Here is a 16,436-nt window from a genome sequence, read left to right on the forward strand (position 1 = left end):
GGGGGGCATACGGGTCATAACCATTTGCTTTTGAATCTGGCCTGAATGCTAAGGATCAAAAGCAAAATAACTTAAAACAGTTATGTTCCATGTGCCCCCCCCTTCAAGTCGCTGACTAACTCAGAGTTAGAGAGATAAAGTAGGAAGTAGTGTTCTGGCTATTATAGTAGAAATCGGGCCACTCCAGCCTTTATAGATTACATTTTTGGCTAACTAACTATATTAGAGACATTTGTTATTATGCACAGCCTATTTACCCAGTTCTTATTTTTACACTTTACTGTTCCTTTAACTTCTGAATGTTTATCACGATTGGTGATTGCCCAGAAGCTCTCCCGTAAATCACATCAAAATAAGTGCATTAACCAACATGACCGTGTCAAGATACAATGGCCATTAGTAGGAACAAAGCTAGTGTAACCTTCTTAACCGTACTTATACTACTATACCTATAGAGGTACATCTAATCTAGATCCAGTTAATAAGTTATGGTATATGAGTGACCCTCTGTGGCACACACAGTGTTCATCTCTGATCCATCCTGCGTCTGTCCAGTACATGAAATGCCAGAAATGAATGAGGTTAGCTCGTCACTGTGATGAGGCAGATTTCAGTACAGGTGGCCATACATGGATCGATAAAAGTCGACAGCTTATTGGCCTGTGTATGGGGCCCTCTGAGGGGCTTCCCTGATTGATATCTGACCGAAAGTCGCCAGGGCTAAAAATCCCATCGGATCGTGGACCGCATATGTTCGTTGATGTGGTCCAGCAATGCGACCACCAGTATTGATCTGGGCCCACAATCAGATCAGCCTGATATCGCCCACCTCAAGGTGGGTATAGCCAAAAGAGTGGATCTCTATCTCTAAGCTTAAGCATACTTAGATAAGAAGCTTTCTAAATACAATCAATTAAAAATTCTATACGGTTTCTGAAATAATCAAGTGTATCTTCACTATTCCTCTCTCAGCATCTGTTTCTCTTCATTCTCTCTTCATGCAAGTTGGGTGTCAGATAATCATTGACAGTTAGATCCAGTATATCTTATAGGGGGGCTCCTTTTGCCTAGATAATGTATTGGCACTCACTCTATTAAAATCACCAGATTCTCTACATGCAGAATGTGTGCAAAAGGCAGTTATTTTTTTTTAGATTTTGTTTGTATTGAATGAGCTCTAATACATCTGATAGGAAAGGGAGCCTCCCCCCATAAGATATATTGGATCTAACTGTCAATGAATATCTGACATGCAATTGCTGCATGAAGACAGAATGAAGAGAAACAGATGCTGAGAAAGGGATAGTGAACATAAACCTGATTATTTCAGAAATTTTGCATAATATTTAATTGATTGTATTTACAAAGTTTCAGTATGATGAAGCTTATATTATATTTTCATTTTTGCGATAGTTCCCCTTTAAGAAAATTTAAACCCACACCCTTTCTGCAGTGACAAGCAGACCTCATTTATTTCCTTTCCTCCACTAGTATAAAAACGGCATGTCTGCCATAAGAGTACTCTTAAAATATAAAAAAACAAAACACATTTGATTTCATTATTTAAGGTATTTTACATGTTTTTAAAAAGGTTTGGGAGCCTGTACATCTGCATTCTTTCTCCAGGCAAAGAAACAAAGGAGAACAGTTTTTATTTGAATTCCAAATTTTATTTCCCTCTCTTTAGGAACCCAAGTCTTTCAGGCACTTTGCAGGAATTTCTTATATAAGCAAAGTGTTGTCCAGTCTCTGACTGCTGTATGCCTGGGCTGGAGACGCTGTGCCGGCTCAGTGAGAAATGGTGCATGGGGAACAGGGAAGATGGTACAGGGGAGATGGTTGGTCACTTCAACAGGCCAAGTGGCAACACTGTTCCAAGAGGTGCGATCCTGTCTCTGCTGCTCAGCTGCGGAAAAGCTACTTATTTAGGGACATTGACTGAACACCTTTAGCCGTTGCTACTGTTCCATCTTTAACTGTAAAAACAAACCAAAATTAAAATTAGTAGCAGAAAAAAACACTTCCTTTTCAAATACATAAACAACAATCAACAAGTTATGAATAGGGCATGTTTTGACTTCAGAGGGACACAATTATCAAAATATAAACTTTACATCTATGGCTGAAAATAATGATGACATCATTGTTAACGAGTTTTCTAATTAGACTGCAGACAAATCATGTTGTTGTATGAAAACAACATACAGTATGTGATAACAGGATATTGTCTAGTGGTATAAACATGTCCCTTGGATTGCACTTATTGTTGTTTCTATTACAAATTACTGACAAACCCCTGCTATAAATGTGGGTCTTTCCTGCTGTCCTTAGATGGGAAGACATTATTGGCTGCATAGATGTTCCAACCATTTCATTGTAACAGATGTGTTATCTGATATTAGCTCTCCCACAAACATGATCAAACTCTTGTTTATAGCGGGAAGATTTCCTGCAATATCCTATTTTTCTACATTTATGTATCTTCAAAGATAGAAATCTTTTGAAGGAATGAAGAAGGTACATCAAACATTAGTATTTTGGGTATTGAAGGGTATAAACTTTGTAAGAGGATTACCATTAATACAGTCTTAATGCCACAAACCAATTTGTTTTGTTTCTGGAGGGGGATATGTTTGTGTGTCAAAGTCAAACCAAGGAGTGTTGGCAAGGGGAGCATTTGCCCACAGGGATTCAAATAAAGCCACTGCACCATATGTATGTAACTCAACCCCACTTTTTTTTTTTTTTTTGTATTTTTGCATTTACAATATACATTAAAATAAAAATGTTTATCTGCAAATATGATTTTTATTAAAATCAGCCTCTTTCTGACTCTTCAAGGAATGTAAAAGAAGTCAGCTCACATCCAGCCAAGACTCCAATTCCCACAATGACTTGCGTGTTTTTACATGTCTGTAAATAACATCCTGCATTAGGATGAAGGGTGGGTGTTCCCCCCCCCCGAAACGTTGATGTTTGGTGGCTGAATAAAAGGGGATATTCCCCGACTACATTAATCGGTGTGTGTGCGGATCCGTTTCTTTTACACATTGGTTGCTAAGGGACCCTGCCGGGTCAACGGAAGGAACGCACCACCAGCTTGCAGGATTGGTGAACTACAGGTGTGCGGTAGGAGAATTACATTGTTCTGCTACACTGAGTCAGAACCAGAATTAGAGAGCTGAGATTCTACCGCAATAAATGACTTAAGGCATGGGCCTGTGTCCCTTTACAAGTTTATCTTTTATAAACCCACGGTAGTTGCTTCGGTTAAAACAAAAATCATGCAAAATTGCCCTCCCAAGAAGGCACCTTTACAAACAATGTACACAAACGAGGAGGAAAGAAAATAATGTTTTCCAACTTTACATCAACTCAACCTTTTACTTTAATGGGGTTGTTCAGATTCCAAACACTTATTTTCAGTTCAGCTGTTTTCAGATCATTCACCAGATAAAGACTTTTTTCAATTGCTTTCCATGTTTATTTTTGACAATTTTTCCAAAATTGAAGTTTAAAGTTCCTGCCTCTGGGGTTTCAGTCTGGTAGTCCAGCAATCCAGGTGTGGATTCTGAATGGTTACAATTTGCTACAGTAGTTGATATATTTTTCAGTAGCATCTGTGAAATATTCCCAACTATTGTATCAATTGTAACAGCAGCCCTTAATGAAACTCAGGTCATCTCCAGAGAAGGAACTATCTGAAAATAAATGAATTGAAAGGTGCTGGAAGGTGAACAACCTTTATCTGAAAGAGTTGACAGGGATCTGTCTGTAAACAGAAACTAAGAAACAAATAGTGAGAACTTTCCATGCAGGAGCTGGAAACAATGATAGTGAGGTGAGTGAGAAAAAGACAGTACTTAGTATGGGTGAGAGAGCATTGATTCATTGTAAATACACTATCCATAAAGAGTGTAAGACACTACTGTCCCGAGGGAGTACTGCATTCATATTATTAAACACTCACATTTCTTTTCTTCCTCCTTTTTCTTTGCTGCGTCCTCTCTCTGTTTCCGGATAATTGCTAGGCGGGCTAAGTCTGCCTTTGCCTGGTCAGTTTTACCTGCTAAGTGCATCTTCATGTAGCGCTCTTTTGCCTTCTGCTTTTCAATTTCCTCTCTGTCAAAAAAAAAAAGAAATAATTTAATGGTTTTATCTGTCCTTGAAACTATATCTTTTTTTTTTTTTTTTAATCAATTGCGTCTATGTATTTCAAACTTTGTGCAACACAAAATACGACAGAAGATTCTTGAAACCAAATGAGCATACATTCAGTTTAGAGCAAAATGACCAAGCCCTCCTTTACCTTTCTCTCCTCGAAAGTTCTCTTGGTCCTTCTAGGTCAACCTGTGTCACCTTCTTGGAAGACTGTGCTATCCGGTTAGGATTCTCTATGTCTATCAGACCTTCCACTCCTTTACATTTTTGCTGAAACAAAAAAAAAAATCATATGAGATTGTGAGGGAAAGGCCAAACTTGGAACAGCACAAAAAAGTTGGGGTGCCAAATAGGAAAAAAGGTAGCAGTCTGAGAATGAAAGAATTAAAGCGGGAGGGAAAATAAATGAGGAGTTAAAATGTGGGATTGAAAAGTGGAGCTAAATGGAGAAAATGATATAAGAAGGTTTATGAAAGCATGAACAAATTTTGGAAAAGGAAGGGCAGACAAAGAAAAGAATAAAATTAAAATGTTAAATAGAGGATAGATAAGGGTCCGAGGGTACAGAAAGCACAAAAAGTAAAGAAAACTGTATAAACAAAAAGGATAGCAAAATATAAAACAGAATGTGGAGGAAACAGAAAAGAAATGTAAGAAACAGAAGATAAGCGGACAGGTGACTGAAGATTTTCTTTCATCCAGGACATGGTATATCTAATATTTCTAGAGCAACTAGACTTGCGAAGTAATCATTGACTACTCAGCATGCCCAGTTGCTCTAGAAATACTTATACTAGATATAAGAGTTATTATATACTTATACTAGTTACTAGAGTTATAGAGAATGGAAGATACAGAATGAGAGAGAGAAAGGGGATGAGAGAGAGTGAATCTGAATGATCTACAGGAAGGAGTTGTAAACATTATAGAAAGATTAGATAGAAGGGAAGGGAAAATATAGGAAAGCAGAAGCAAAGGGCACAGTGCATTATCTATCCCCCTGAATTGCTTTTCATGTTTAAAGTACAGCCCTTTTATAAATGTGTTGGAAGGTACTGTTGATCCAGGTGAACGGAAGGATTCCAGTGTGCCTCTAACACAGCAATTATAAATTAAAGGAATTGTTCAGCATAAAAATAAAACTGGTTAAATAGATAGGCTGTCCAAATTAAAAAAAACAAAAACTTTTCAACTGGTTTTAATTTTTTTTTTTATAGTTTTTGAACTAGTTGCCTTTTTTCTTCTGCCTCTTACAAGCGTTCTAATGGTGACACTTAGCAATCATTACTTATTTTTCTATTCAAGCACTCTCCTAGTCAAATATCAGTCTTTCATTCAAACCACTCCCTGGCTGCAAGGTAATTTGTACCCTTACAACAAGATAGCTGCTGAACAAAATGTGAAAAAAATGTAAATAAAGAATCATAAAAAATGAACAGTTGCAAATTGTCTTAGGATAGCGCACACTACATCATACTAAAAGTCAACTGAACAGTGCATCCTATGGTTTACCCAACCAGTGGCTAATACGCAACATATTGCTCACTAACCCCTTGTTTGTTGGTCCCAGTGGCCTCAAAGCAGGTGTTGATTTTTGAATTCCAGATTTGGAGGCAAGTTTTGGTTGAATAATAAGCAGGTGTACTGCTAAACAGAGCCTCTTGTAGTTGCCAGTCCAAATAGGGGCTACCAAATAGCCAATCAAATCCATTATTTGACATCCTCGGGAACTTTTTTTCATGCTTGTGTTGCTCTTTTTACAATGGATTGTGGCTCACAGGTGAAAAAGGTTGGGGACCCCTGCCATAGACCTTTCACAATTTTTTCACACATTGCAAGCATATGCACCATTTTGTGTTCTCACAATTTTCAGGCACATCCCTTGTGGCTACATTTAACTTGCCCAGAATACATATTGTTTTCCAAAACTACTACTGATTGAGACTAGTGTGTGACAAGGACTAGTGTACACAAGTGTGTAATTCTACTTCTGTAACAAGAAGACGTAAAAATATAGCCCATCACAGCATGGCAATACCAAAAATGTACAGTCTTATGAAAATTTTAGCCTTATATATATCAAAAACTCAACCATATTATAGGCCCAAAACAATGGTCAGTTCCAAAAAAGATTTCCTAGGTAAAATAAAGGCCCCCTTCCCCATGGAAATGCCCCTAAAGTGAAAAAGAGTACAAAATGTTCAAAAATCGTCTGGCTATTTGCACAACTGTGAAAGCCTTCTGGCAGTGAAAGGGCTAAAATATCCATCAACCGCAACATTTATTTTCTTACAATTACATTTTTAACTACAATGTTAAATAATAGATACACTGTTTATACCTGATAGTCTTCGTCTTCATCGCTCTCATCTGAACTTTGGTCTGGCTTGGCTGGAACTCCAGCTGCTCCTCCTCCGCTTTCTTCAAATTCTGCTTCCTGCAATGAAAATATGGGTTATGAAAGAAAATATATATATATATATATATATACACATATACACACATACATATAAATCAAAAAAATATGCACTCACAGAGCTTAAAAGATTCAATGTGCATTTGGGGGACTAACACTTCAGCAATAAATTATTGGCAGAGTGCAGACTCCTTTCAGAGACAGAGTAGAAACAGGCTGAATTTCTATTCTATGTAGATGGGGATAACATGCACATATCCCACTGTTTATACTGGAGTAACAGACTTCTCCCTTTTTGTTAAAAGGTTGTTAATATACTTCTTCCGGTCCTTTATCTTGTTCTAGTATTGTGTTGCAGCTTACCAGTACTTAAAGGAGTCTGGCTTACAGATCCACCATCATGTTTACTTTATGTCCCTTGGGCATTTGTGTTCCCATCTGCTAAGTAGCAGTCAATAGTGTCTCCTGCATTCACTTTATATTTTGTATCCAGTGCCCAGTGTTCCTGACACTATTGTTTTGTCTAGTACAGGTATGGGATCCATTATCCGGAAACTCGTTATTCAGACAGCTCCTAATTACGGTAAAGCTGTCTCCCTATGACTCCATTTTATCCAAATAATCCAAATTTGTATAAATGTTTTTCTTTCTCTCTGTAATAATAATAATGATAATAATAATAATAATAAAACAGTAGCTCGTCCTTGATCCAAACTAAGATATAATTAATCCTTTCTGGAAACATAACCAGCCTATTGGGATTATTTAATATTTACATGACTTTCTAGTAGATTTAGGGTAGGAAGATCCAAATTATGGTAAAATCCATTATCCGGAAAACCCCAGGTTCCGAGCATTCTGGATAACAGGTCCCTTACCTGTATCTCATTAAGTTTAGTAAGGTGCAATTTGGTTAAATCATAGCTGTACAAATCATAGAAGATAGCAGGCTACTTGGCAGCAGCCAATGGCAGATTTCAAACATTATAACTATTTTTTTATATTTCTTTTTTACTAAAAAATAAATTCTAAAATATATTTGAATGAATAAAACAGTAACTTTTGCAAGGGACACAGACACTCTTGATGAGGCATTTTATTATGAAAAATCAAGATCCCTGTTGCAGGGGGTCGGCAGCAACTGATTGGGCGGCAGAACTTCTGGACTAACTTTTGAAATGGGATGAAGGACGGCAAGAAATATTAATTCACTCAATGAATAAAATTCCCAGAATATGTTCTGTGGTTGACAGACAGGTGACAAAGGAGTATGGCATAAGTGTGCAACCCGTTAGTTGCTACATTGTTTCAGTGACACATCAGGCCCAGCAATGCAGCCCATAGTAAGGGACAATGACTCATATATACCAATTATATTTAGAAAAACATTTAAATCATTAAAATTAAGGGTATACTGTCATTGTTTTTTTTTTTCAAAACACATCAGTTAAAGGGGACATATACTATAATTGTTCACAGCATTAGATGTTCCTTAAAGTAAAACAGAAGGAACTGGTTTATGTTAGTACCTTTCGGGTCAAATTTTCATAAAAATGGTCCAAAACTGCTCTGTTTCCACCCCTTTCCTTGAGTTCCAGTCCAAGACTCCTCACAGTGTTTTAAGGAGCCGTGGGCTCCTTTCCGATTTGTTACACAGCGAGCATCCAGTTATGAAAGACTTGGGCTGTGAGGGGAGGGAGGTGCTTCTAGTGACATCAGCACTCTGCTCAGTGCTTCACAGCATATCTGCCTTTACCCGCACACTGATTCTCTCCCTCAAACTCTTACCTGCCAGCCCTGATCAGCTATTACCCACCTAGCCCTGAGCATTGTCTTGCTTCCTTGAAAACCGTTGCTAACTTCTGACTGTGTTCACAAGAAATGTTCGGCTCCGTGCTCCTCTACTGAAAACTGCGGTTGTCTGTTTCTTGTCAAGGCTTCTGAAAGGCTTTACAGGAGCAATATTCTTTCAGACTTGAGGAGCACAGAGCTGAATATTCCTCCCAGGCAGCTGTCAGAAGTTATAGATAGCTGGATATACATACACTATATGCAATGTGTTGCTGTTTAACAACTCCCTGCATTCTTACACATACTTTTATTTCTATTATTCACTACCACTCTAGAAAGCTACAGCATTAAAAATAGTTTTCAGAGTTTTTTTATTACACTACCTGATTTGTGGAAATGTGATAAGGAGTCCGTCCAGTAGTCATATAACTAAGCCTCCTTGGTGAATAAAGTTATTATTTACCAGCTGTCCCTTTAGTGAAGCTAGTACTGGGGGTGGGACTTGGGCTACTACTGGAGAACTCGATTGTCACTCACAGTCATGATCACTTCCTGAGAGACACTGAAAAGACACGCCCAACTCTCACTTCTGCCTAGCCGTTGAGGAGAAAATCTCTCTCCCGCTTTAGTATAATGGCACTTTTAGCAGGTAAACATTTTGAATTTTTTTTTTTACAAGCAATATACATTTTAGAGAAAGGGGAATATACTGCTAAAGTAGGAGTATAATGAAATATGTATCCTTTAATAGTGCTGCCCCTGCAGAATTCTGCACTGAAATCAGTTTTTCAAAAGAGCAAACAGATTTTTTTTATGTTTAATTTTGAAATCTGACATGGGGTAGACATATTGTCAGTTTCCCAGGAGCCCACAGTGATGTGACGTGCTCTGATAAACTTCAGTCACTCTTTACTGCCAGTTTGAGTGATTACCACAAAACGCAAAATAACTGCTGCCTGGCAGATCTAGGAACAGCACTCAATAGTAAAATCCTGGTCCCAATGATACACATTCAGTTACATTGAGTAGGAGAAACAACAGCCTGCCAGAAAGCAGTTCCATCCTAAAGTGCTGGCTCTTTCTGAAAGCACATGGCCAGGCAAAATGACCTGAGATGGCTGCCTACACACCAATATTACAACTTAACAAGAATACACTTGCTGGTTCAGGAATGAAATTTTATATTGCAGAATGAATTATTTGCAGTGTAATTTAGAAATAAAAACTGCATCATAAAAATCATGATATAATCTCTTTAATGTGCATTGCAAAGCTGCTTAGATTTACATTCTCATTGTTCTGTATTGAATTTGCTTAAGTATTTATTAACTCACCTGAGCCTTTTCATTCACTGCTTTAATCTGTGCATCAATTTCCTCTGGACTTGTGTACTGCCTCATCCGGCCCTTGTGGCATCCTTTTCTACCTGTAAAAAAAAAAAAAAAGACATTTCTTTACTGGTGGTGAACTAGAAATTATGAGAATACAAAATCAGTATATTGGACAGTACCTTCACTGGTTAAATATACATTCCCCCAATGTCAAACAAGATTGGGAAGCTGCTGATGGAATTGTAACTGTGCAGATAGCAACAGTCCTGTGGGGACCTAGGAATGTAGGTGCCAATAGAGGTGCCAAATGACATCAGCTAGTATCCCATTCTGATCGGATGGCAACGTTCAAGTACAGCAGGAATCCACAAGCAGGGCTTACATTGAGCCAGTGTTAAGGAAAAGTACTTACCAGTATCACAGGGTCCACTTAGTTGCACAGATACAATATGATTTATTTAGATACCCTCTAAATATACATCATGGTTGTCCAACAAAGGATTTCCAGCTACCATTAAACTATTACTCCATGATCACCAAGAGCTTCATCTGCTGCAGAACTACAAATTTAGCAACCCCCAGACAGGTTGGATATCCCTGACTTTTCCCTGACTGAAATTTCAGATATCTCTGAAATTTCCAAGGGGCCTTTCTAAATTCAGCCCTGAAGTGAGCCAAATACTTTTGGGGGAAAGGGATGCTGCCAGGAACAGCATCTGAAAGGGCACTGCATGTTATGAGGCAGTTGTAGGAACAGTGGGCAGCAGCACTTTATATTTTCTGTTGGAGCCCAACTCCCAGCACAGGCTGACAGCTAAACACAAATATGCACTCCTAACTTCCTTACAGCTCAGTCTTGCCAGCCCTGTCTGATGCTGGTCGCTGCATTTCAGGGTCCAGTGTTATATTTACCGCACCCTCACCTTGTCCACTTTCCTGCACTGGTGGTGCTGGTTCACCGCGGGCCCGGCAAGGCCCCTCAACAAATTGCAGTATAATCACGGCTCCGCACACACTTCATAATCAGCAGGTTATTTATTGTTATTTTCACCACACATCAACGTTTCGGGGGGTTTTCACCACCCTTTCACCACCCTTCATCATGATTTAGCATCCTTGTAGGTAGGTAGTTTATCCTGGTAATGACTACAACAGGCATTGTAGCCTGCCACCTTTATTTACAGTACATCTTCCTTGATCTTTTGATTTTGCAACAGCCAACTAATCCTAATTTTATAAATGTCTTTGTCCTTATCTTTACTTCCTTACAGCTCAGTCTTGCCTGCCCTGTCTGTTTTAGTATCCTTTTAGGTAGGTAGATAGTTGGTTAGTCCTACAACAGGCATTGTAGATTAAAACTGAATGGGCTGGCACCTCACTCATGTACAAAAAAAAAAAAAAAAAAAACTATATAAGAGGTTTCTAGCCGCAGCATCACTTACGTGCACAAAAGTATTGCTCTTGGGAGGAGATGGTTGCTTCCTATCATGTGCTGAGCCAGTTGCTAGGCAAAAGATGCCACAAGACATTCTCGAAAAGGTGATGTTACAGCCGATGCTCCTATCAGCAGAAAACTGCACCAGCAAGCACCACGGATTAACTAAAAAGTCGGCTATTTTGTTCAACTGGCATGCGTTTGCCCCGGGAAATTTGAAGCAAGAAGAAGCCGTAAGATTGCTCCGTGGTGCTCTCTGTTATAACCCTGGGCCCGGGGTTTTCTGCTGATAGGAGCACCGGCCCAGGCTTACATACCTATAAAGTATACCCAATTATGCCCCTAAGCCTTCTACTTGGATGCCCAGACTCACTGCAGTATAGGTAATCTCACTTTTTCTAATGGCAGCCTAGAATCTTGGCAGGAAAGAAAGGTTTTCCAGGCATCCAAAATTAGTAAACCACATAGCATCCCGAAATATTTTTGCCACTGGACACTATTTGGGGTCCGATATTTGGTAAAGGCTCCCCTTAAAGGAGAAGGAAAGTCATCCCCAAGTGATTGTATGTGCCAGTGCTCCTATCAGCAGAAAACTGCACCAGCCTGGGGTTATAACAGTGAGCACCACGGAGCGCTTCTCTTCTGGCTTCAAATTTGCTGCAAACGCATTCGCAGTTGAACAAAATAGCAAACTTTTTAGAAAAAGTTAGGCTTTTCGTTCTACTGCGCATGTATAGCCGCGCAAAGAAAGAGGAAGACGGAAGAGAAGCGCTCCGTGGTGCTCGCTGGGGTTTCAGGTAAGTAAATACAATCCCTTTGGGGTGCTTAACATTTGGCACCAAATGCAGGATGACTTTCCTTCTCCTTTAAAGGGAATATCAACCCCAAAAATTTAAACAGAAGACAAAATTCTAAGCAACTTTGCAATATACATTCATTAAATGTTTCTATTGTTTTTTAAGGAGAAGGAAAGCTACCAAAGCAGTTTATTGCCAATAGATTAGCCACAATAGTGCAAGATATAAAACTATATTTATTCTGTAGAATGATTTACCATACCTGAGTAAACAGCTCTAGACACTGTCTGTGTTTGATTAGGCTAGCAGCTGCCATATTAGCTTGGTGTGCCATAATTTCCTGTCTCTCCCTGCTCACTCATAGCTCTGGGCTCAGACTACAGCAGGGAGGGGTGAGAGGAAGAGAGGAGCAAACTGAGCATGCTTAAGCCCTAGCCCTGGAGGTTTAAGCTGAAAACAGGAAGTCTGATACAGAAGCCCATGTGTACACAATAGAAGGAAAGAAATGTGGTATTTCTTTTAACAGAGGACTCAAAGCAGCATTACTTTGAAGGTTTACTTGTTTATTTATATAGACCTTTCCTTCTCCTTAAAGGAATTGTTCAGTGTAAATATAAAAACTGGGTAAATAGACAGGCTGTGCAAAATAAAAAATGTTTCTAATATAGTTAGTTAGCCAAAAATGTAATGTATAAAGGCTGGAGTGATTTGATGTATAACTTGTCAGTCATAACCCAACTTCCTGCTTTTCAGCTCTCTTGGTTTACACTGACTGGTTACCCTGGCTACCAGGCAGTAACCAATAAGAGACTTGAGGGGGGGCCACATGGGTCATATCTGTTGCTTTTGAATCTGAGCTGAATGCTGAGGATCAATTACAAACTCACTGAACAGAAATGTACCATGTGGCCCCCCTTCAAGTCGCTGACTAACTCAGATGTGATTTGCTGTCTGACGAAGGGGCCCGCTCCCGAAACGTTACATTGTAATAAACACGCAGGGCTTTGCCCGCATGCATCGAGCTCTGAGTGCCAGTTCTTCCTTTATTAACCTTTCTATTCTCTGCCTCTGAATGTTGAAACAAAGTAAGACAAGTCAGCTGATTAACAGATTGGTCTTTGCAGGGGAACTCACACTTTTGGAACATTGTTTAAAAAATAAAAAAAATAACCAGGAATGTAGCAAATGCTACATTCATAAGAAATAGTTTTTACAATTAAAAGCACTGAAAATGTGAAAATGGAAAGTTGCTTAGAATTAGGTTCTCTTTTATTAGGCAGATTTTTATAATGGGGTTGACTTGACCTTTAAGGGTCAAGCCCCAGCGACAAATCTCCTCTTCTTCGGGCGACAATCTCCCCAAAAGTATTCCTCCTGCCCTCTGCTGGCTAAAATGAAAATAGCCTGGGGGGAACGCACACACGCCGCTTCGTTTTCCGGAGCCGTCCGAAGTTGCCTCACGAGAAAACTTTGGGCGACTAACCTCCCCAAATCTGCTTATGTGGCCTGACTGTTAAGGTCTTGTTCCAAACACTTTTTTCAGTTCAGTTGTTTTCAGATTGTTCACCAGAAATAAATAATTTTTTCAAGTGCTTTCCATCTTTCATTTTTTCCTGTTTTCACAAAATTACAGTTTAATGTTCCTGTCTCGGGTGTTTCAGTTTGGCACCGCAGTGATCCAGGTGCATTCTGTTACAATTTGCTACATTAGTTGATACATTTCTCAGCAGCAGCTGTGAAATAGAAGCACGATAGTATCAATTCTAACACATGCATATAATGTAACTCAGGAATTCTGCTCAGCAGGGACAGATAACAAATGTATCAACTAAATGTATCAATTTAAAACAGTTAAAGAGTTGACAACCCCTTTCCCAGAGCTGCTTAGGAAGGTGAAAAATTAAACTTTACACTTCAATATTAGAAAAACGATCACAACTAAAGTGAAAACCGTGTTTGAAAGTGAACAACCGCTTTACATCGGAATTTATATAAAGGGACATTTTTCTATGTTACAGATAACATTACATCAACATCGTTCTTATTACACCAGCAAGTTACACAGTGCTTTACGAAAATGTATTGCAGTAATTTAAATTAAATTTACAGTTACACCAAAAAATTGAAAGTGCTTTAAAGTAATGAAAATATTGTGTACTGCTGCCCTACACTGGTAAAACTGATGTGTTTGCTTGAGAAACACTACTACAGTTTATATAAACAAGCAGCTGTGTAGCAATGGGGAAAATTGGAAAAAAAAAAAAAAACTATATGGCACAAGTTAAATAGTGGATAACTGATAACACCATTATGTTCTACAGAGCTTATCTGCTGTGTAAGGATAAGGGCTCACACTAAAGCTGGCCATAGATGCAAAGATCCGATCGTACCAATCATCGAACAATCGGACATCACCATCTCCCGACCTGCCACTAACCATTCAGATCAAATAAAGTAGAAAAGAACAGATCAGCAATGTTCTGCCCCTGACAGCAATCGTACGAAAGTTATGTCCGACAAAAGCTAGAGACAGTCTCCCACTGAAAATCATACGATTGGCAATACATGCAGAGATATTATCGGCAGCCAACAGAAATCTTTTAACTTGTCCGATCGACCAAACAACTGCTCTCCGCCACGGAAATTCCGGCACTGTCCACACACGGTCCAAAAATCGTACGAGTCCTCAATTCGCACGATCATATCTTTGCGTCTATGGCCAGCTTAAGATTCAGGGAGATTTAGTCACTCAGCGACAAATAACCACTTTTGGAGCGACTAATCTCCCCCAACAGCCTTCCAGCTTGCTAGAATCCTCACGAGGAAAATTTGGGCAACTTTGGAAAATGAATCGCTCCAAGAGCCATCCTGCCGGCGATTTAGATTCTAGCAGTCGGGAAGGCCGTTCCGGGAGATTAGTCGCCCCGAATCTTCCCATGTGTCTCTGCCCTAACCGGAGTCTTTTCTCCTTTGAATGGCTGCCCCCATTGCTAAACAGCAGCTTATTTATATAAACAATAGTAGTGTTTCTGAAGCAAACTTCAGTACAAGGCAACACTGCATTATATTTATTACTTTATAATACTTTCATTTTTTGATGTTACTGTTCCTTTTAACAATTTAAAAAAAAAAAAATTGTACCAGAGGACCCTACTTTGAAAAGCTTACAATCTAAAGTAATGGGGAAAAACGTTGTTGATAAAAGCTGATGACCCTTTATGATATGCTGCCATAATGCATGGGTTTTTTCTTTTAACAGAGGGGTAGGTTTTGGAGGGCTTTATAATGACGTGTGTGTATATATATATATATATATATATTGAATAAAGTACCCCTCTTGTAAAATATAAGGATATTATAAGTTACAGAGGAGTTTCATGACCATATAAAAGCATGAGGCCAGGGTCAGACTGGGGGGCTCCAGTGCCGGTTTGTGGCTTGTTTGCATGCATGTGTGTAGTGCCGTGGTTGTGCGCTTGTTGTTACGCTACCTCCCACAAAGGGGGTCACGGCATTAAGAGCCACATATGGGTGTGGAGCGGGGCCCACAAGAGCCAGGGGCCCATCGGGTTTTTTCCCAGTGCCCCACCGGCCCAGTCTGACCCTGCACGAAGCCGAAAGCTTTTATACAGGTCATGGAACTCTGAGATAACTTCTAATATCCTCATATTTTGCAACTGGGGGTAGTTTATTTATAATACACAAGTTTGTGAGTCATGTTACCGAGGAGTTTCATGACCGAGGCCTCGTGTTTTTATATGGTCATGAAACTCCTCGGTAACTTGTAATATCCTTATATTTTACAAGAGGTGGTACTTTAGTCACTATATAATTTACAGGATATTCATGGCTCTTGTGTATTACACACACACACACACACACATAAAGAATGTGTGTGTACGTGTATTATATATATATATATATATATATATATATATATATATATATATATATATATATATATATATATACATACATACATACATATAAAGGATGTGTGTGTAAGCTGCTGCATGGAGTAATGGCGGGTGATGAAATGACTCATTAGAAGTAGTAATACACGTTACATACACATGATGCCCCCAAACGAGTACTTGTACAGGGTGCGACTCATGTCATCCACCGAATACTGTTTCTTTCACATTCACAAAGAAAACCGGTGTTTTTTTTAATCCCATTGTATCTTCGTGACATCATCGCATTTTTTTTTATTGACAAAGGCTCTTGTTTTTCTATGAAGTCCCGGCCTAACAGCCCGTAATGAATCCTATACGTGACGTAAGAGTGCAAGCAAAAGCAGGGTTTCTAGTAAAACATATTCTCTCACCTCCTTTCGGCATGTTGTCGGGTCTCTCGGATGCTTCTTCCTCTGTCCCTCCCCTTGGCGGGCACGCTGCAAAAGGCCCCTCAGTTAACAGCTGCCCTATACATTGCCTACCCACAGACTCCTAATTTTGTACGCCTATTCTTTTTTTAGTTCCTTCCAGTAACTCAGTTTGTTTATC

The 16,436-nt window shown here is 39.2% G+C and overlaps 1 protein-coding gene across 1 annotated transcript; it reads right to left on the reverse strand.

The window, feature by feature from the left end:
* Positions 1-1,648: 1,648 nt before the first annotated feature.
* On the reverse strand, positions 1,649-16,293 carry pdap1.S (PDGFA associated protein 1 S homeolog). Its single transcript, NM_001092529.1, has 6 exons — positions 16,259-16,293; positions 9,703-9,794; positions 6,503-6,598; positions 4,310-4,431; positions 3,971-4,122; positions 1,649-1,976 (listed from the first exon to the last, which is right to left on the reverse strand). Exons 1-6 carry the CDS (start codon positions 16,269-16,271, stop codon positions 1,918-1,920), a joined length of 534 nt encoding a protein of 177 aa, NP_001085998.1. The 5' UTR covers positions 16,272-16,293; the 3' UTR covers positions 1,649-1,917.
* Positions 16,294-16,436: the final 143 nt, after the last annotated feature.

This window comes from Xenopus laevis, chromosome 9_10S (assembly GCF_017654675.1).
Source record: "Xenopus laevis strain J_2021 chromosome 9_10S, Xenopus_laevis_v10.1, whole genome shotgun sequence".
Taxonomy (NCBI): domain Eukaryota; kingdom Metazoa; phylum Chordata; class Amphibia; order Anura; family Pipidae; genus Xenopus; species Xenopus laevis.

Excerpts from the sequence above, each read along its gene's own strand:
- pdap1.S (NM_001092529.1), bottom strand. Across the intron at positions 6,599-9,702 it reads CAGTGAATGAAAAGGCTCAG|GAAGCAGAATTTGAAGAAAG; the intron begins GTGAGTTAATAA and ends TTTTCATTGCAG. Across the intron at positions 4,432-6,502 it reads ATGAAGACGAAGACTATCAG|CAAAAATGTAAAGGAGTGGA; the intron begins GTATAAACAGTG and ends TTTTTGTTTCAG.